This window comes from Populus nigra, chromosome 6 (assembly GCF_951802175.1).
Source record: "Populus nigra chromosome 6, ddPopNigr1.1, whole genome shotgun sequence".
In the NCBI taxonomy this organism is placed as follows: domain Eukaryota; kingdom Viridiplantae; phylum Streptophyta; class Magnoliopsida; order Malpighiales; family Salicaceae; genus Populus; species Populus nigra.
The window spans coordinates 9,679,105-9,700,932 of NC_084857.1; the positions used below are offsets into that span (position 1 = coordinate 9,679,105).

At 32.5% G+C, this 21,828-nt stretch overlaps 2 protein-coding genes across 4 annotated transcripts; both read left to right on the forward strand.

Annotated features, from left to right (window-relative positions):
- Positions 1–5,504: 5,504 nt before the first annotated feature.
- LOC133696508 (myosin-binding protein 2) lies at positions 5,505–9,595 on the forward strand. Of its 3 annotated transcripts, none has more exons than XM_062118709.1 (4): positions 5,505–7,065; positions 7,140–7,334; positions 7,415–8,832; positions 8,947–9,595. In XM_062118709.1, the coding sequence occupies exons 1-3, from the start codon at positions 5,697–5,699 to the stop codon at positions 8,794–8,796; spliced, it is 2,946 nt and encodes a 981-aa protein (XP_061974693.1). In that variant the 5' UTR covers positions 5,505–5,696; the 3' UTR covers positions 8,797–8,832; positions 8,947–9,595. The 3 variants fall into 3 exon arrangements, with proteins under 3 accessions (XP_061974693.1, XP_061974695.1, XP_061974694.1); XM_062118711.1 differs by having other exon boundaries at positions 5,506–7,065; positions 7,436–8,832; XM_062118710.1 differs by having other exon boundaries at positions 5,506–7,065; positions 7,149–7,334.
- An 8,238-nt stretch (positions 9,596–17,833) lies between these two features.
- LOC133696703 (cysteine-rich receptor-like protein kinase 43) lies at positions 17,834–21,828 on the forward strand. The gene is made up of 6 exons (XM_062118969.1): positions 17,834–18,070; positions 18,181–18,320; positions 18,981–19,191; positions 20,086–20,320; positions 20,438–20,591; positions 21,291–21,828. Exons 1-6 carry the CDS (start codon positions 18,007–18,009, stop codon positions 21,699–21,701), a joined length of 1,215 nt encoding a protein of 404 aa, XP_061974953.1. The 5' UTR covers positions 17,834–18,006; the 3' UTR covers positions 21,702–21,828.

Below are 21,828 nucleotides of genomic sequence, written 5' to 3' on the forward strand. Positions count from 1 at the left end.
ATCTCTTACACAGCCCTTTCCAACCTTAATCCACCTTAAATAAATAGACGTGCATACTTTGTAACTATGGTATTTTATAAATTATAGCTTAGTTTTATTAACTAATATGCCGCATAATTTTGTAGTTTTGATGTGAGTAATTAGAAAATAAAAACTTGATATGTAGAGTCAAATCTTATTCCAGCTTTGATGTAGATGATTATTAAAAAAAAAGCTTAATATGGGTAGCTAAATTTTAATTTAGAAGAGGATCTAACTAATTGCATGAAAAAAAATAAGAAATTTATTATGATCTTCAAATAATGTGTTTATGATGAATAAATCATCAAGATAATCCCGTAAAAAAAATTATGTTTTTTAAATAAACAATTTATCTGAAAAAACAAAATTCTAAAATCCATATAGATCATGTTCTTGAACTTCTATCTGGTATATACACAAAACACATTTTTTATAACCCCCTGTAAATGCAAGAAGAATGGAATTTATGCACATGTTTCGTAGCCCTGGCTTCCTTTTTATCCTCTTAACAATCCCTATAAACAGAGTCGGAATTAAAAAAAAAAAAAAAGAGTTAAAATGTTAATTGTTTTATTATTTAAGCTAAAATATAAATATTATTAAAAAAGGAACTAGAAAACAAATTTCTTTGTAGGGATCAGGGCCCTACCAGCACTTCTCTTTCCGCCCCTGCCTACAAACCTCTCTCATTCTTCGTCGATCACCATATTCTATAATCCTATAAGCATCGAATAAAGTTGCAAACCTAGATGGAAGTTTAATAATTCATATAATTCATATTACTTTTAAAATTATGTTTCTATTTTCAGTAACTTTGTTTTTTTGGAAACTGGGATTTCTTTACGCGGGTAATCTTAATATTTTATTAGTCATAATTACATTTTTTGAAAAACATCATAAATTTATATTCCATTATTTTTCTTAACTTTTTTTTCTCCTTTAATTATTCGGATCCTCTTTCTGGACTAAGGTTTGATTACCGATATCAAGCCTTCCTTTCATGAGTATCGATCCACATTAAAACTAGAAGATGACGTGACATGTTGATTAATAAAATTCTACTAATTACAATTTAAGCACTTTAAAGGCTCTTGTGTACTATACAATAAAAAAAGACATAGAAAACAAAATTTGCGACCAGCTAAATTGAATGCTTAAAATTAAGGTTGAAGGGTCATGATTGGAAATGAGAACAGGGTGTATAATTATTATAAAAGATTAAGCTAAATTAATACTTTGTTATTTGCCGGGTGATATCTTTACAACCACGCGAGGCCATGAGGATTATGGCCCCTCCATTTAATTGAGACCACGGCGTTGGTCGGCACCAGCAACATTTCTCCTTTTGATTTGATCAATCTTATGTTCCTGCCTAGACTCTAGACATCAGATTTGAAGTTTTTACAGAATTAGGCACGTAATCTTGGACCATGGAGAATAATGTGGGCCAATACTATGCCAATTTCAAAATATGTGAGCAATTTTTTGAACCAGCATGGACCTTTCTCGAGAAAAATAAATTCAAACAAAATATTGGGGGTGGGGATGATGATTTGGATATTGAAGGGAGCCTTTTTAAATTGCAAAACGGTATGGAAAGAAGAAAGTTTTAGCTCCTCTTTTGAAAATTATAATGTGACTCTCATGGCGATTAGAATATTGTCTTTTTGGTCAAAATTTTAAAGTTAAAAGGGAAAGACAGAGTTGATCGACCTTTAAAGAGGGGTGAATCCAGCAAAAGAGTTCTCCAAGGTTTTTTTTTTTTTTTTCCCTTTCCCCGCACATATATAATATTTCAAAGCTGCGTAAATTAGTTGGTTAAAAAATTGCAAGAAAGGGGTGTGGACACCTTTCATACTCAAACTCCAGTCATATAGTTCTGAGCTGGCAACCAGAAATCTATATGTTTGAACAAAAGCAACTAAGAGCGGAGGGGGAGGGAATATAAAGTAATTGGAAATGTTTTTTGAAATAATTTTTATTTAGAAATGTATTAAAATAATATTTTTTATTTTATTTTAAAAAAATTATTTTTAATATTAATATATTAAAATGATTTAAAAATATATAAAAACTAATTCTAAGTAAAAAATTAAATTTTAAACTAATTATCTTTTTATATTTTAAAATTATTTTAGTATGCTTATGTGATTAGTATAGCAAAATCGAAGCACGGAGTATTATTGGTGTAAACATGACTAAAGCAAAAGCGATTTGGAGGGGTAACGCAGAAAAAAACAAAAAAAAAAAAACAGAGTTGGATTCCTTAATTTAAAATCAAAACGGGAGTTTTTTTTTTAATATGGTTTATATTTTATATAGTTTCTCTGTCGATTTAAGCTTCCAATCTCAATCTTTGTTGTTTGTTTTTCTTTTTAATCCAATCAAATAATTTTTTAAATGCTTTCTATTAAAATGACATGGAAAATGATTGTTTACTTTTAAAAAAATCAAATAAGAAAATGACATGGACAAATGAGATATTAGATGACAGAAAAAATATCATGATTTGATAAATAAAATTAAAAGTACCTCATTTTGGTAATAAAGTTTTAAAAGTATCTTATTTTGGGAAAAAAAACTCAATGATGACATCGAAACGTTTCAAATTTTATGTTAAAACAATTCCAGCTAGCATTTTCCTTTTCTGTTTTTGTATCAATTCACATGATTTGGATTTCACGAGATCAAAAGAAAAAAAAGTAAAAGAAGTATTTAAATTTTTATCATTTTTACTGGATCGAGAGCTAATCATTTATTTAATTTGAATTTGATAGATTTAAACATGAACGGTCCAAAACCTTAGTCTATATCCGCAATTTTACTTTGTTTTCACCCCCCCCCCCCCTCCCTTAATTGCTATTTAAATCTCGCCTTCCACTTTTAACACACACACACACACACACACACACACATATATATATATATATAGAGAGAGAGAGAGAGAGAGAGAGAGATGGAGATTTGTTTGGTAAGTGCTGCATGGCAATTGGCACGTGTGGTGTTGTCCTGACAAGGGCATAATTTAGAGCTTAGGCATGATAATTATGAAAATCCGGAAAGTATGAAATGGGGGTGGTCGGTTTGTGGCGGTGCAGCCTCAGCCTACCCCAACCCAACTAGCAACACCTACTTATTAGTATTCTGAATTCACGAGTCTTGTTTATTTTGTCAACACGTAATAATTTCCAGAAAAAACTGACCGAAAAAGAGATCACCTAATTCCCTTTCTTTAAATAAATAAAAAAAAAACAGAGATCACGGAACTTTAGTGGTCGATTCAAATTCGAATTTCCACCGAACCTCCTGAGTCAAAATCATGTAAACAGGTTAATTTAATTAAATTTTTTAAAAAATAAAAAATTACAATTATGGATTCAATGATAAAATTTAAAGCAAATTGAAATTCGACAAGAGGGCCAAGAAAAAAAAAAGATTAAAGTTGAAATATTAATAAATAAGATGACAACTCTGAAATTTTGAATGACTAATACTGATTTTCGAGAGGATGAATAATAAAAAAAAAGAAAAAAAGAGAAGAGTTTGTCAGTGACACACCATCAACAAACAATGTCACGTGTCTCTCCATACTAAAGGAGATGTCTCGGCCTTTCCAAAGCCATCGCGAAAGCTATCGTTTAAATGCCAGAAAACACCGCGTGTGTTGCTAGAAGACCGTGGCGCCTCCCATCCACGAGCGCATACGTTGCATGTGTCAACCATCTCAGGTTTCTAAATTATATTTTATATCTATTAAAATATTAAATTGGTATCAATTAATTTGATTATAACTAAAAAACAAGGATGAAAATAATAATAATAATAAAATCATTAGACTCTAGTTAAATAATTTTTGCTTTTAAAATTTTTTTAGTCATTTAACAGTGCATTAAAAATATAAAAATACCAAGTTGTCCTAACCAATAAACCTTGCAAAAAAATCATATTACTCTCAATAATAAGTTCATTGAATTTTTTTAAAAATGATAAATTAATAATTATATCATTACAATCCAAGGCGAAATACAATAAAACCTTAATCCATTTTAGTGTTTTTTTTTTCAATTTGAATTTTAACATCAGAGGACAACTTTGTCACTATCTACAATGCATATAGCTTTGATATTTTGATGAAATGAAAACATCATTGGTCTTTAGTTGTTTTTTTTTCCTTAAAAGGGACGAGTTAAAAATCTCGAACGCTAAATAAAATGGTTTAAAAAATCGTGATAGTAATCGTTGGTTTTATTTATTTTAAAAGAAAAATATATAAAACAAACAATTTGTTTTTTAATTTCTGTTCCTAAAAAGTTAGAAACAAAACTGTAAATATATCAAAGAGTCTCCCGTTCATATAATTCTTGCTAAAAATTCTTGTTGGAATCGGCAATTAATTCGAAAGTTCAGTTTCGAGCCACATAACTTATAATTCAAATGCATCTGTAATTAAAGACTGCCTAATCTCCATAACCTTGATAATGCATATTGTGTGAAGGTAAACTGCCTTGGACAATCTCATCGTCGTTGATTTTGGTGATTGAAGTGTCGTTTCGAATTTTAGTTTACTGCCACAATTTATTAACAAACATAATAAACGTAACCTAAAGAAAACGGGAAACATTTATCCATGCTCAACCTTGAAATGGGCATTGATGAGATCATCCAAACCAGAAAATTTTCTGTTCAAACCCAAGCAAATTAAAAGTTTAATAGTTTGTTTTTGCATTTCAAAAATATTTTAAAAAATTAATTAATTTTTTTATTTTTTTATTCACTTTAAATTATTTATTTTAGTATTTTCAGATTATTTTAATACATTAATATAAAATATAAATAAAAAATATTTTAAAAAACAATTATTACCACATTATTATCGTATTAAAATTAAAGGGGGCGCTGTTTCTTAAAAGACAGAGAAATAAATAGCAGAAGAAAACAAAAATCCATATAAAAACAAAGAAACCTCATGAGATAAGAGAAAACAGAGATGCATAATGGACTGGAGCATCTTGGCGTCCTGATTGGGCCCCTTACTTTATTTCGAGAGTGGTCCACCAACTCATTGGTATGGTGGGTGGGCCACCCCATTTTTGTTCCCAGAGAAAGCCGAAGAATAAGGTGGGGAATAGAAATGGCCTCTTTTGTTTTTTTATTTTATTTTTTATTTTATATATATATACACACACACACACATGGCTCTCTCCTTATTTGGATGTTGAAGTTCCGATGTTCAAAAATAAAAAATAAAAAATAATAACAGAAACAATTTTTTTAACAGAAAAAACATTGAATTTGAAAATAAAAAAATATTATAGCATTTAAATTCAACATATATTCATGTTATTATTTAAAAAAAAAACCTTCAAATTTTATATTCAAACATTATAAAATAATTTTTGTATCAAGGCATTTGATTCTTGGTTTGGCTCCTTCCTATTCAAACCGCCTTTTCAACATTGTAAAATAAAATCACTTCTCCATCTACTTCATCACTTCTTCCCCTCCCTCCCTCCCTCTCTCTCTCTCTCTCTCTCATTGAAAACAGTTTCAGTCTTCTTGTCTGATAACATTCTGCTTCGATAATCCTCAATATCTCTCTGTATATTGAAGCCATTTAGCTTCATCTTTTGATATCTTACCATACTCCATCTGTTTCTTTGTACATAGCAAGAACCATGGTTGGTAACAAGTTTGCAACCATGCTTCAAAGAAACACCAATAAGATCACTCTTATTCTAGTCTATGCAATCCTTGAATGGATTCTGATCATTCTCCTCATCCTAAACTCTCTTTTTTCTTATTTAATTATCAAATTTGCTGATTACTTTGGCCTTAAAAGACCCTGTCTCTGGTGTTCTAGGCTTGATCACTTCTTTGAGCCTGCAAATTTCCAGAATTCTTATAGATCTCTTGTGTGTGATGATCATGCTAAAGAGATTTCCAAACTGGGCTACTGTTCAAGTCATAGAAAACTTGCCGAATCGCAAGATATGTGTGAGGGTTGCTCATCATCATCATCGCATGGTGAATCGTTGAGCAAGTTTGCCTTCTTTCCTTGGATGACTCAACTTGGTGTCCTTCAAGATTTAGGGGGTGATAAGGTAAGTGAAAATGGTGAGGAGGATTTGAAGTGTTCTTGCTGTGGTGTTTGCTTGGACACAAAACTATATTGTGATGATTACTATCTAATTAAGCCTTCTTATTGGGGTGATTCGGATTTTACCCAGAAAGGAAATTTGGTTCTGGAACATCAGGTTGATGATACAGTTGATGTAGATGATCATTCTGATAGAGAACGATCGGATTTTGTGAGTGATTTCTGTGAAGGAGAACAGGGGATTGGTGAGAACCGGGGAATTGAGGTTGGAAACATGGAAGAGGAAGTGAAGCAGAATTTTTCATGCTCTGTTTCCAATTTTTATTGCAAGGAAGTGGTTGCTCATGACGGTGAAAAAGAAGAAATGGTTATGAAAAAGGAAGAAGAACCGGTCAAGAAGGATAATTTGAATGTGCAATTGGATAACCCACCTGGTGAGGTGCCTGCGATGGTTCAAGCTGGCAGCAGTAAAGACACGGCTACCGAGATTCAACCTCAGCATCTAGATTTTTACATTGATCAAGATGATTGTCACTTGATTCCAGTTGAACTGATCGGTTTCAATTCCACAGAGAAACAAATTCCAAAGAGACACGAGAAGGCAGTGGAGGAAAACAGTGGCAATGAAGATTTCGTTTTGGAGTTTGATAAGCAAGTTGGAACACAATATGAATTGGTTGTGGAGGACAGGAGCAATTTAGAAGAGGAAGTGCCATTGCTCTCGGTCGATGATAATGAGGAGGAACCTTCGGTTGCAGTGGTTGAGTCGAGGGAAATACTCGAGAAAGAGAGCTCCTCAAGTAGGCATTCAGATTTGGATTTGGTGGAGGAGGAATGTGAGCAAGTTGCCACTGCTCAACCAACTCATACCCCTTCTAATGATGGCAATCATGCTCAAGAAAGCGCACTGATAGCGGGAGAGGACGTGGATTCAGATTACAACCAAGGTACGCATTCAATTTTGTTTAATCTAAATTTTACTTAATGTTCCATATTGAATTCCCATTTGATAAGTTCGTAGTATGTGCAGTGTCTGAAGAAGTACTTCAAATGCAAAGTGATGAAATAGAAGCAGATGTCTCGATAGGAACTGAAATTCCTGATCAGGAACAAATTGATGACGTTCATTATGTCGAAGAAGTTTCTCCTTCATATTCTTGCATGCAGGAAGACCCTTCAACTAGTGATGCCGATTATCATGCATATGAAGATCATGGTAAGCTTACTTCCTTATACTATCATTTCAGAACTTAATTGTTACAGTATGTGCATATGATTTTATTTGATTTAGTTTAGCTGAATTGTTCATTGCATTAGGCTCTAAGCAAGCTGAGGAAGATGCAATAGAATTTAGGACCATAACTGTGGAGACTGGCGAGCCATCATTGCATACAGAGAGCAATGAGCTTGAGGAAGATAAAATGCCCGATACGCCAACTTCTATGGATAGTCTTCATCACATACAAAAGAAACTGCTACTGCTTGAAAGAAGAGAATCTGGTACGGAGGAGTCTTTGGACGGGAGTATCATTAGTGACATAGAAGCAGGTGATGGAGTTTTGACTATGGAGAAGTTGAAATCAGCTCTGAGAGCTGAAAGGAAAACGTTAAGTGCTTTATATGCAGAACTAGAAGAAGAAAGAAGCGCCTCTGCAGTGGCAGCCAGCCAGACAATGGCAATGATAAATAGACTTCAAGAAGAGAAGGCTGCAATGCAGATGGAAGCATTTCAGTATCAGAGAATGATGGAAGAGCAATCAGAGTATGACCAGGAAGCTATGCAGCTTCTGAGCGAACTTGTGGTAAAGAGAGAAAAAGAGAAAGCAGAGCTAGAAAAGGAGCTAGAAGTATATCGAAAGAAGGTACAGGATAATGAGATGAAAGATAAATTGATAATGTTGAAAAGAAGGAAAGATGGTAGCACAACAAGTGTAACCACTTCGCCTTCCTGTAGCAATGCCGAGGATACTGATGGACTATCTGTCGACTTGAATCATGAAGGGAAAGAAGTAATTGAAAGCTTTGATAACCATCAAGAAAGTAGTCACCCGAATACTCCAGTTGACGCAGTTCTATATCTGGATGAATCATTGGCTAATTTCGAGGAGGAGAGGGTATCAATTCTAGAACAACTTAAGGTTTTGGAGGAGAAGCTTTTTATGCTGAGTGATGAGGAGGAGCAACATTTCGAGGACATAAAACCAATTGAGCATCTATATCAAGAGAATGGCAATGGCTACAGCGAGCTTTGTGATTATAGCAGTGAATCAAATGGAGTTGCAAATGGTCAACACAAGGAAATGAATGGAAAGCATCATCAAGAAAGAAGAAACATCGGTGCAAAGGCAAAGAGACTTCTCCCACTTTTTGATGCCATTGACACAGAAAGTGAAGATATACTAAATGGGCACTCGGAAGGGTTTGATTCTGTGGCATTGCAAAAGTCGGTTAACAAATTTGACATGAATAGCAAGAAGCTCGCTGTTGAGGAGGAGGTGGATCATGTCTATGAAAGGCTACTAGCACTTGAGGCAGATAGAGAGTTTCTTAAGCATTGCATGACCTCCTTGAGGAAAGGAGATAAGGGGATAGAGCTGCTGCAAGAGATTTTACAACATCTTCGTGATCTAAGAAATGTGGAACAACGTGTGAGGAACTTAGAAGACGGTGCTCTGTAGTGCAACTGTTCTCAGCCTCATCAAAGAAGAGAATAGGTAAATCTGCTATGCCTTCAGTCAAATTCTAGTGTCACGTTCTCTTCAAAAACTATAATGTGTAGTCAAGGTGGATAGAAATTGATTGATTTATCATCTGTTTTGGTAATGCAGATTGAATTTTTGAGGTTGATCAATAGCTGCAAATTCAATATGGAAGAGCCCTGGCATTCTTGTTCAAGGGATACGACCAAATGCAATGCCGCATTTTGAGAAAAATATTTCACGTGGGAAGCCCCTCGATGGAGGGGGAGGCTCCTGCGATGGTCTTTTTGGTGATCTTGGTGGACTATGAAATTGAAAGTCTGCCCTCTTTTTTCTTTTTCTTTTTCTTTTTCCTTTTAACAGTTTTTGATGTCCAAGTAAGCCCAATTTTTTGGTGGGTTCAGCTTATCATCCCCTTTTGAGGGGAAGGAGGATGGTGAGTGCATGTGTGTGTAGGCTAGTGAAGTGAAGCCAAGCTGTCATTTGTATGTTTGAGAAAGGGCCTGGCTTGCAAAGCTGGAGTGATCAACAGAGATTCCAGTGCCAGGTGCATAGGTATTAGTTTATTAGACAGTTAGGACTAGAACACTCTGTCAGTTTTTTAAATATCTTTGGGAAGGAAAGGAAAAGGGTAAGCAACGCCAGCCTCTCTTCTTTCTCAGCCTTGCATCATTTCATCATGTGGGTTTTGTTTATTATTTGTAAGGGCTAAGTTGAGTTACTTGTATACTAAATGTATCCATTTGTAAAGTACATAAAGTGAGTGGGTGTTTCCTCTGTTTTGGAGTTTCCTTGTGCTGTATATTCTTTGTTATGAGGACTGACAGACGTGTGTTAAAAAATGATATGGAAGTAAACTAGTAGATGATTAGAATAAGAAGCAAAGATTGCTTTCACATTTGATGATGCTTAAAGCATCAAACACCTCGTGGTAAGGTACAGGCCAACAAAACTTGAGTAAACAGGAGACTTGTTACTTCTGTTAAAATCTTGTAGGATTAGCTTTCCTTTGGTATTGAAATTGAGTTCTCTGAATTGATATAGGAGTTCAAGGATCCATGAGTGCATGGAAGAACAAGGCTTTTTTTCTCAACCAAAAAAATAGATGGTTTTCCCTACGTTGTTTCAGGAGTCACAGCTAGGACTCAGAAAAAAATGCTCCACAAGCCTGCAAAACAACCAGGGAAAAAAAATAATTTGGATAGCAAGAACATTCAGTGTCAGAGGAAAGCCCTAGATGCATATGCATGGAAATCATCATTGTTGTCGGATTTAGAGGTAAGCTGAAATGATTACTTGGATCACCCGTCAGGGACATTATATTTAAATGTTCAGCAACCATGGCAGTCCTCCATCATGTTAATCAAGTAGGTCTGTTATAATCTGTCCTGAGCTGCCCTAACCTATCAAAAATCCTATCCCCTCTTCGAATCACATTCTAAATCTATCCCAGCAAATCAAATACATGCTTGTAACACCTGTCTCCAATGAATTCATTGCTCAACCAGCACTTCTATCCTCCTTTGGCTAGGAGGTTTTGGATTCAGACCTCGATTTTATGACAAAAATTAAATGGGAATTGCTGCTGTTGGCACAGCCTTCTTTTCTTTTTATCTGAAGAAATCAATTTTTCTCTGTTAGCTATTCCGAGATAACATAATTCCATCCAGCGTTTTATAAAAAATTATTTAAAATTTGTTTTTTTTTGTGTTTTTTAATAGATTAATGTAAAAATAATTAATATATTTTCAAGCAAAAAACATTTTAAAAAATAAATTCAAAACAATATTTTAATTTTTCAATTCGTTAATTGAACATCTATATCACTTAACAGTAGTGCAAGGCTGCAGCCATTCCCCTAATATTCTTTCCACGTGCACTATCATTTGTTTAGTTTACATGAAGGCAGCCTTCTCTTACAAAAGCCAATTTTCCTTCACTTTCTTTTCTTTTTTGTTTCAAAGTAAAAGATGCAGAATTGCAGCTGCTCTAATCATTTTTCTCACCGTGTTTCAACAACTTTCGGCGGTGCTAAACAACATTAATAACAAAGAAGTCAAGGTTTGGTGGCTTTCATAATGTTTCTGATTAAAACAATCAATTGTGATGCAGAGATGCCCCCATGTTCACGTACCAACCTTTACTTAACTTGAGAAAATCAGACCATGGTCCTAGCTAGGGTTAATGAGTAGATTATCAGGGTCTCTTTTTTAAGGGAGGTCTCGTGTGAGCTAAGAGATCATGCATCCCCAATCAACCTTGATCTCTCCCTGAATAAGCTGGCGTCGGTGACACGTGTTAGTTCGATGTGGGTGTGATGGTTTCAAACTAAAGTTTTTAATATACGGTTTGAATAACAAAAATTGATGATGGGAAGGAGGTTGATTCTATTTTAGCAAACAAAGGTTGAGAATCATGTAATAAAACAAATGGCTGGCTGACTCTGCCTCTTAGCTCATCTTCTTGACCAGAGAGGAGAAGTGTTGATTTTGTTGGTTCGAATTCATGTTTAATCTTTTCTATGCTTGATCAGCAAGCATTCTTTTGAAGTGGATCTCGAATTCAACTCTTGTTTAATAAAAACAAGAAAAAAAAGGCATTTATTTGCTGAAGAACAAAGTATTGGTCAGGTGAATGAAATCACACGCAGGGTAGAGCTTTGGTTTGAGGGGCGGGTAGCTGATTTGAGTTGTGAAACTGTTTTTTATTTAGAAATGTATTAAAATATTTTTATTTTTTAAAAATTATTTTTAACATCAACGCATCAAAATGATATGAAAACACAAAAAAATTATTATAAAAAAATTATTTTTTTAAAAAACATTTTTAAAATGTAAATATAAACATGATTGTTTTACGAGTTGAATCATTATTTCCATCCTCACTTATTAATAATTAAAAAATATAAAAAAATATTAATTTAAAATAAAAAATTATTTTAAAAAAAAACAAAAAAAAGTTTTGTGACCCCAACCACCACGCTTCAATTTTTTTCCCTTTAGTTGTCATAATAAATCTATAACAAAAAATTACTCCTATAATCCTTTAATTTTTTTCACTTTACAATCAATTTTTTTAATATTACACTTTCATCCTATATCAAAGCAAATTTTACAAATTGATAAAATAATCATAATACCCCATTTCTTCTACCTTATTTTCTCTAATCTTCCTCACTCCTTTTATCAAGCACGGATCTACATGAAAAAAAAAACACTATCGATAATTAACTCTATAAAAGATAAAAATAATATCACTTTAATAAAAATAATTAACTCGGTTGACTAGATAATCTACTACCTCGTAGCCCTTTTTATATTAAGCAGTTTTGATGACTAGCAATGCTTATAGGCTTATAGCCTATAGGTCTCTCCATCCAGGATAGCAGAGTTGACGGAAGGTAAGTGATGACAGGTGGCACATAAAAATCATGACACGTTTTTTGTACTGATTTTAGTTCTGAAGAGATAATTTAGAAAGAGAAGAACTCTATACATGTATGAACGTAAAAATAAGTCAAACATTAAAAAAAATTAAAAGGTAAAAAAACTATTAAAATCTTTGAAAAGCAGAGTGTGACCGATCTCTCAAATACCCTCCTTCTCATCTGTTTAAGGTTGCAACAGTGATGGTAATTGAAAATATTTTTTATTTAAAAATTATTTTTATTTTTTAAAAAATATTTTTCGCATCAAATCAACCTCAAAAAAATTCCTTTTAAACAAAATATAATTCAAAATTTAAAGACCGCGATTTACACCTGATATCCAAACACATCTACAGCTAAACAACCACCAGACATCCCGGCTACCACCACAGGCAACGCGACTACTACAGTCGCCACAATTAAAAACAAAACCACTCAACCATCACAAGCCACAAATAAATCCCAAGCCACTTAAAGCCCAGTTAACACAACCCCCATATCCTCCAAACCACTCGTATCCTCGACTCAAAAAAACCCAGATGATAATCTACCCAGAAAACAATTGCTTATATGGAAAACTCAGATTATCAGACCCAATTCGAGCCACGAAAACACACATGGATATGGGAGATTAAATCACTACGATGGAGAAATACTACTCCAACGTTGGGTCGAGGTTTGATTCCGAAGTGGTGGTGGTGGTGAGCATGAGATCTGGAGTCTTAAGTTTATTAGTGGGGAGGATGAGAATGGAAGGAAGGTCAAGGACAACCGGAGGGAGAGAAGGAAAGATAACAGGGAAGGGAGACAGATTCGTTGGAATCCGGGTTCACATGTACATATTTGGTGGTTGATTTATTGTTGTTGCTCGAAAAAAATTCTTCTTTTCTTTACATTCATTATTGATGAAATTCCCTTTTTTAAAATATATTTTTCCCTTTTGTTTTCTTTTCTTTTAAAAAAAATAAAAAATAAAGGGTAACTCTTAAATTTACCCCTCAATTACTAGGAAAGTCTTTATTGTACACTCAAACTTTCCATACCTCTTCTTCTTTGTTTCAATTCTGGAAGAATCGATCTAGGTTAGTCTAATTCAAATGGTTTTGAATTTTTTGAAACTAAATCAGACCAGGTGATTTTTATATCAGTTTTTTTAGTTTTTTTTCTTGATTTAATTTTTTCAATTAATTTTTTGTTGGGTTTTTTTAATTAGTTAGTCAGTTTTTTTTAAACCCCTAATCATGTCATTAAATATTTATTTTTTTAATTCATTTATTTTTTTATATATAGTTAACAAAACCGTGGAATATCATCATGTTCGTGATCCCTACCAAAAAAAAAAAGAATTAAGAGAACGTGATCACTAAAAAATAAATCAAGAGAGTTTCTCTTCATGTTTTTAATAAAATAAGTCATATGCTGAACTATAAAATCTCAAATCTTGAAATTTTTAAACGAAAACCCTAATTAATATTCGTTCACGTATTTTTTTTCTCGCACCATATTAAAACAGAAGATTCCTCGCCAATTTCATTTTCAAGTAGAAATTACATGAGAAACATGCAAATAGTTGACGATTTTGTTAACTGTGTTTAGTGAATTTGGCACTCAACGCTTGTTGTTATTGTATCCTTGCAACGTGAGGGATAATTAGACTTGAAAAAAATATTCATATTTGTTTTTTAAAAATGATAATAATTCTCTTTTATTGTAAGATTATTTTTAAATTTTGTGTCTTCCATGTTATAAATATCCTGTAATTATAGCGTGATTACTATAAAATCTCTCACTTTTATATTTTAAGTCCTAACATATGTTAACAATCTTTGGGACGGAGGGATTGGATAAATCTAACAAAGTCAAGGAATATTATAAATTATAAAATAAACTTATTGCTCCAGGTTCATTATTTCCACATGCCTCGCTAAATAATTGTCATGTGCTGAATTACAGGTAGAACAGTTTAACCCATTAAATTCATTACTCAAATCATGAATTTTATCATGTTTAGTAATTGATTTTTAACTATTTTTATTTAATTACACAATAACAAAAATAAATGATTGTATAATCGAGCACCGGCACAATATTTAAATGTTTGCTTGAGATTACAATAATACCATAAAAAGCAAGTTAAAATAAATTATAAAACTCAATTCTCAGTCAATCTAAATCAACATGCAAAGAAAACGATTCAAGTTATAAACTCCACTAGGTTTAAAGACTTTATTTTCTATAAAATAGTTTTTCGTTTAATTATACGGTAATAAAAATAAATATTCACATCATTGAACATCAATAAAATATTGAGACATTTGTTTGAGGCCGTGATAACTTTATAAAAAGCAGACAAAAATAAATCATGAAGACCAGTTTAAAATTAACCAAATATTACAAAAAAAATTATTAAAAAATCTAATAAGAAACCTAACATTAGAGGTGAAATTACAAAAAAAAAATAAAAAACAAAAATAAATTAACAGCATGTGAGCACAAGCCCAAGTGGCCCAACATGTATGGACCTTTGAAACAAAGCCTAAACTCACACATCTAGGCTTTTGTCTACCCTTTTTTTTTAAAAAAATTAGATGACATGTCGTCCATACCTAGAATCTAACCATTATATTGGTGCCCATAAATTTTGGGAGGGAACTATTTTTTTTCTTAAAAATTTATTTTTCAATTGATATTTTCTTAAAAACACATAATAAACACCATTATAACATAAAAGGACACAAATTGTCAATCCATAAAACCCAAAAAATTGTCCAAAATACAAAATTAAACTAGGGGAGAAGTTTTCTATCTCAATCTTTAAGTATTTTTTTAAAACAAGATACAAATTCAAAAACATCTAAATGGAACCCCTTGTTGAATGAAACCATGTTAACACTGGCATCAATCTTTCTTGTTGTTATAATGTGACCAAACCAATAACCTCCTCTATTTTTCATAGTTTTTGTTATTTTCTCTTTACTTTCTTGAACTTAGAGTATGAAATGCTAAGAAAATGATTTTTTGAATCAAAATTAAATTTACAGAACTATAGAGACTGTGAGGGAACAAAAACGAAAATAGGTGGACAAAACACAACCTTTTTCTAGCAAATTAAAGAATGGCTGAGGGATTTATCATTGTTTTACACTTTGGTCTTTTTTTATTGAATTTATTCTTATGTAACAAATTATAACAAGTTGGTTAATAATATAGTTCTAGAAGGGTACAATTAAAAAATAAAGTTGACGAGATGGAAAAAAAAAGGGTTGCCGTGGATTGATATAGTGTTTTACCTAAGCATTTTTAATATATTCTGTAACTCCTATGGTCAAAGCTACCATGGACAGCATTACAGGGGAATTGTTCATTTTTTAATGTTCCTAGTGTGTGGAAAAGTATACTTTAGTCCTTTAAGTTTTCAAATTTTACATATTTGGCCCCTGTAGGTTTATATTTTGATGTTTTAATCCTTAAACTTCAATTCATCACGTTCCAATCCTTGGATTATAAAAGATAAGAGAGAAAATTTTTAAAAAATAAAAGGATAGAGAAAGGTCTTGACCAGCCATAAAAAAGGTTAATTCTTATGGCAATAAATTATCTTTGAAAAAAAAAGTTTAATGAAAGCAACTTTGCTCTTAAACTATGTCATGAAAAGGAGACTAAACTTGTATATATATATTTTTTATTTGATTTTTAATTTCTAGAGTGATGTCACGGTGTTTTGTTGTTGTAAATGGAATTTACTTAGGTCAAACATTTTGAAAATTGTTTTGTATCCAAAAATTCAGAGCTTGCTTTTGCAATCATCGAATATGATTAAAAAACATACTAGTGGACTTGTCATCCATTTTATTTAAAAAATACTAGACTAACGTGCCAAATTGTTCATTTTAAAAAACAAACTTGACGTGCACAGTTGATTTTTTTAATGGCCTTGTTCCTTTTGTTTATTTAATTTTATAATTAAATCCTTCTCAAATAAAATTATTAAAATAATTTCTAACAAATGATACAGCTATGACATAGCTTTCAAGTAAGATCAAAGTTTTTTTCTAGTGACATTAATAATTACTTTATAAATAATTATATATGAATTTTGATTTATTTATTAACCTCGCGCAATAATATAAAAATAATTGAGGTATTATTTTATGTTTACTAGTTGAAAACTACTCTACAATCCATGATAGATTTTACATGAAGAACCAAGATCATGAAGGGAAAAAAAAGGCACTATCTTGCAAAAAAAAAAAAAAACCAATGAAAAGGGGGTTTTGTGTAAAAAAATACATTTTTATTTCCTAAATTTAAATCTTTTATATTCTTATAAATTTTCTATTTTATCTGCTTTAAGATTGCAATGAAAAAACCATTTTGTTTGTAAAAGAAATGACTGTCAAATTAAAAAAATGCATAAATAAAAAGATAAAATTTAACAGAATAAATAGGTTTTTGATTCTATAATTTAAATCGATAAAGTTCTTTTAAGTATTTATTTTAATAGCTGTAAAATTAAATAAAAAGGAGTTTTGAGAATAACAATGTCATTGGTTAAAAAAAAATTAATATCAACAAAAAAAGTTTGCATGAGTGATTTAGTACTTATTTGGGAATGCATCCGCAATCCCCCAAACATAATATTAATATGTGTTTTGTAATGCATTACAAAGTAATTCTATAAAAATATTTTTTAATTAAAAATATATTAAAATAATATTTTTTATATGTTTTTTATATCAACATGATAAAGCTTAAAGTTATTTTTTATCATGAAAAAATCACTTTAAAAGCATTTTAAAAACATATTGAAACTAAAAAAGAAACACATGACAAATCTTGCATAAAGACTGCATCATTGGAAATTTGAAATTTTTCTCTCTTTCTACAAGAAGACGTATCATAAACGGTACTCTTTAGATATTTTGGTAAAAATAATTTTTAAAATTTATTTTTTATTCTAAAATATATTAAAATAATATTTTTTATATCAGCATAAAATATAAAAAAAATTAATGTAAATTATTATTATTTTTTTAAATCCAGCTGCCCAGACAAAAACCAAAACCTGTCGCTACTTGCTTGCCGTAGCAAATTTGCTTCGGGCGGAAAAGTCTTTATCTCGTAGGTAAACAAAATGAGTACGTAATTGGCGGTAATTCTATCTTTCACTTGCACACCAAACACACAATCTTTTCGTTTTGGTTAAAACATGAACCCCCTCTTCCCGGAAACTCCCCTGCTCCCTATTTTGGTTTTGACTTTTCTCTTGCTGATATACATAAGTCAAATATATATATATATATATATATATATATATATATATATAAAAGATGTATGTATATGTACGCACGCACGCATGGATATAATAATAATAAATTAATAACAAAGCAAAATAAATGTACTTTTTACAAAAATCAAGGCAAGTCAATAAAGGGTCAACGCGTTTACTATAATTTATTTTGTTTAAATGTGATTGTTAAAAAATAAAATAAAAATTATTTTAATATATATATTTTAAAAAAATTTAAATTACCGCAATACAAAACATCTTAAAACCTAAAAATCGTAAAAAAAATTTATTATTAAAAATCCCACGAACAGTCAAGTCACCTTTCCCATTGCAATCAATGATTTCAAGAACTTGAATACCCAGAAACCAATCAAAATCACATTTTTTTTCACTTGAAATTTTCAGAGCTTATCTTCTGTGGTAGTACTTTCCCATGGTCTTGTTTTTTTTTTTTTAGCAATTCTTGAAAACTATGACAAAGCTCAAGAATTGCTTGAAGAGTCTGCTGAAGCCTTTCAAGTTCAATTCAAGCAAAGGTAATTAAGAAATCCAGTGCATTCTTTTGGAGTAAGTTCTGAGATGCTATGTGTATAACCCGTTTATGATCTTTGTGCTTGATTTTTTGATATGTCACTTGACTGCTCAGAGAGACTCGGAGAGGAGGACATGGAGACTATTGCTGCACGGGAACAGAAACAGTTTTCATTTGAAACTCTGGTCTTTGCTACCAAAGATTTCCACCCAACTCACAAGCTTGGTGAAGGTGGATTTGGACCTGTATACAAGGTAATTATTTCTCTGTAATTGGGTGTAGCAGTGAACCCCGAATTCTGCTGGTCACTTTGAAAATTGCTTAAAAGAACTGGAAGAAGTTTTATCATCTTGTTGATTTTTTTTTCAAGGATTGATGGGTTTTCCCCCCTTTTTGAGATGAAGAATTGATGGTTATTTGTATCATTTTATCATTATTTGTGTGTTTAGAAATTTTGTTTGCAGTTGCTTTTTGGGGTCCTCATCTCATTCATGCATACCATTGGTATCTGAGGGACATATAACAAAATAACATGTGCATTGAGATCTAGCCTTGAAGATGTAAGCAACCTAATAATCCAACTGTATGAAGCAAGTGTAAACAAATGTTTGGGTAGTAAATTTTTAAGTTCTCGTAATTTTAAGGAGCTTCATATTAATGAGAGATCATCACTCTGTAGTAGAGTTAATGAGAGCACATTTTTCATCTTATAACTTGTTTGAGGGAAAAGCCATATGTATATGTTGCCGCTGCCTGCTAGTAAGCTATTCCATTGCACTTCAGGGTAACCAAATATTTCACCCAATCTTCTAGACACTCTGATCTTGAATTCAATCTTGATGAGGCAAAAGCTCCTAGTTCTCTTGTTAGCCAAAGAAGTGAACCTTCTTCTGACTCTGGAATGTTTTACATAGGGGAAGTTGGATGATGGGAGAGAGATTGCAGTGAAGAAGTTGTCCCATAGCTCAAATCAGGGGAAGAAAGAATTCACGAATGAGGCCAAGCTATTATCACGTGTCCAGCACCGAAATGTTGTGAATTTGTTAGGATATTGTGCACATGGTGTGGAAAAGCTACTGGTTTATGAGTATGTTGCTAATGAGAGCCTTGACAAGCTTCTGTTCAGTAAGTACCAGTTAAAAGTCTATAACTCTAAGTTTCCTTTTCCTTTTTCATGTTTTTGTCTCATTATTTTGCACTTGTTTTTTATAAGCTGAATGAAGTTGAATTGACTAACACTAGCATGTTTAAGTTTCAATTTAAATTCCTACAATTGTTCAGAGCCGATTTATGTTTCTGCAAAACTTAATATAATGAACTTGGATTTTCTTTCTCAGATTGGGGTTATTAATGAGTTTTGGACCTTTGAAAGTTGTAGTGGCTCTATATTTTCATGTGATTTGTTTAGCCCTGTGATTTTTTTTTCGATTAAAAGGGATCATGTAATATGTGTTCATTTGTAAAGCAATGTGATCTGTTCAGCTGCCTTGCTGAATTAAATTAATCCAACATTTCCTTTACAACCAGTATTTTTTTCCAGAGAACCTGTGATGCAGAATTAGCAGCACATTCATGATCTAAATTTTGGTGCCAAGAAACTAACAATACAATATTTAGTTAAAAAAAACAAAAAAACAAGTTTTACTTTCAGCTGATCTTATTTTCTTTCTAATTTATTTATGATGTTCATTCCAACCGTTCTTTTGATTTGTTTAATTAGCTTCCAGTCATGATCTCTTGTTTCAGAATTAAATATTTGTAAGGCATAGATGATTTCCTTGCTCATCACCTATTCCAACATCGTGAACTCATTCCAGAAAAATGTTGTTGCCATCGTAGTTTCATAAATAACTTGTGTCTTTGTCAGCTAGTTCACCTTGTTAGAGAGACAGTTCTTGAGGTTTTGACTTGTCTATTTCTAAAGTTGATTTTGAACATGTATGCCCCATTCAACTGGGTTTTTCATTAACATTACCGTCCTTCCAAACAAAAAAAGTCATTGTGATCACTTTCATGCAGAATCTGATAAAAGACAACTGCTTGATTGGAATCGGAGATATGATATACTAATTGGCATTGCACGGGGTTTGCTTTACCTTCATGAGGATTCACACAATTGCATCATCCACCGTGACATCAAGGCAAGCAATATTTTACTGGATGATAAATGGGTTCCTAAGATTGCTGATTTTGGCATGGCCCGTCTCTTCCCTGAAGATCAAACACATGTCAACACCCGTGTTGCTGGTACCAAGTATGCTTTCAATTCCAACCACAATAATATAGGCCATATTTTTATCACTGGACAGAGTCCAAGTGCTTATGATAAAGCTTGTGAATGATATTATAATACGCTTATGATTGGTGACAGTGGGTATATGGCTCCAGAGTATGTCATGCATGGACATTTATCAGTGAAGGCAGATGTCTTTAGCTTTGGGGTTTTGGTTCTGGAGCTGATCAGTGGCCAGAGAAATTCAACATTTAGTCAACAGCATGCTGATGCACAGAATCTACTTGATTGGGTAAGGACATGATTCATCATTTAACTAATTCATATCATGGTGTTTTAGGTTTCATTTTTACTCGTGTTTATCAGTTTTAATAATGCTTTCGGTTTGAGACTCCAATCATCTCTTTTGCCTTTGTTTAATTTGGTTTAGGAGAAAAGTGGAAACAAAAATTTGGCTGATGAGTTGTCTACATTTGAGTTAAGGTTATGTCCAGTAAACATTGTTTTGGACATGTACAAAAGTACTGAGCAAGTTGGTTGAATGAACTTATTCCTAAATTCTGCTCACTACTCCTGGTCGTATTTTATTTTTTTTGGTGAACCTGGAAGCTAAGATAAATTGATAAATGAAAATGTCAGATAGCATAGACCAGGAAAAATAAAAGGTAAACGTTGTGTGATCTTGGAAAGAGCTATAAAATCCACGTGGCATTGGATAGTATATCTGCGTTGATGTGGGAAGACCTGCCTAAAGGCTCAATGGAATGGTAAAGCTGCCTTTGGGAAATTGTTTCCAGTTGAGGCGCCTAAATCATTTTCAATAAACTTGCGTGTGCAACCTTATTTATGACTAGGGAGAACCTTACATGTCTGTTCTGAAATGGCTGGTGTCTACTACTACTTGGGAGAAGCACTTGGGGAATTGTATAGTTCTATTATTGTGTTTTCCAGCCTTCGCGTGGTTTTAAGTTTTGGTTTGCTGTTGGTGCAGGCATACAAGCTTCACAAAAAAAATAGGAGTCTGGAGATTATGGACCCAGTACTAGCATCCTCAGCAGCTGCTGAACAAGTAAAAAGTTGTGTTCATTTAGGGCTGCTATGCACACAAGGTGACCCACAGTTACGGCCAGATATGCGGCGTATTGTTGTCCTGTTGTCAAAGAAAACTTGCAGTCTAGAAGAACCAACCAGACCTGGAGTTCCTGGTTCTAGATATAGGAGAGCTCGTAGACCAGCAGCAATGTCTTCGACTGCTGGAACATCCGATACTGCTAGAACATTTGGTGAATCTGATTCCCGTACATTTGATTCGAGTTCAAATACTAATACTGCCACTGCATCTACCTCAGCTCATGCAATCCCCAGATTAGATCCTCATGGTAAACGTCCAATTGAAAGCTAAGCAAATTCGAATATGATTTTTTTTATTATTATTCTTTTTGTAGCATAGAGGTATAAAATTGAGTCTTTTACTGTGTAAATATTAACGGAAAATTAGTGGTTAAATAGAAGCAATTGTGGAACCTCAA

Bases quoted from the DNA above. Each gene is read 5' to 3' on its own strand.
- LOC133696508 (XM_062118709.1), top strand. From the start codon at position 5,697: ATGGTTGGTAACAAGTTTGCAACCATGCTTCAAAGAAACACCAATAAG. The intron at 7,066-7,139 runs GTACGCATTCAA...ATAAGTTCGTAG, and splicing joins GGATTCAGATTACAACCAAG to TATGTGCAGTGTCTGAAGAA. The intron at 7,335-7,414 runs GTAAGCTTACTT...GATTTAGTTTAG, and splicing joins TCATGCATATGAAGATCATG to CTGAATTGTTCATTGCATTA.
- LOC133696703 (XM_062118969.1), top strand. From the start codon at position 18,007: ATGACAAAGCTCAAGAATTGCTTGAAGAGTCTGCTGAAGCCTTTCAAG. The intron at 18,071-18,180 runs GTAATTAAGAAA...TTGACTGCTCAG, and splicing joins CAAGTTCAATTCAAGCAAAG to AGAGACTCGGAGAGGAGGAC. The intron at 19,192-20,085 runs GTAAGTACCAGT...ACTTTCATGCAG, and splicing joins CCTTGACAAGCTTCTGTTCA to AATCTGATAAAAGACAACTG.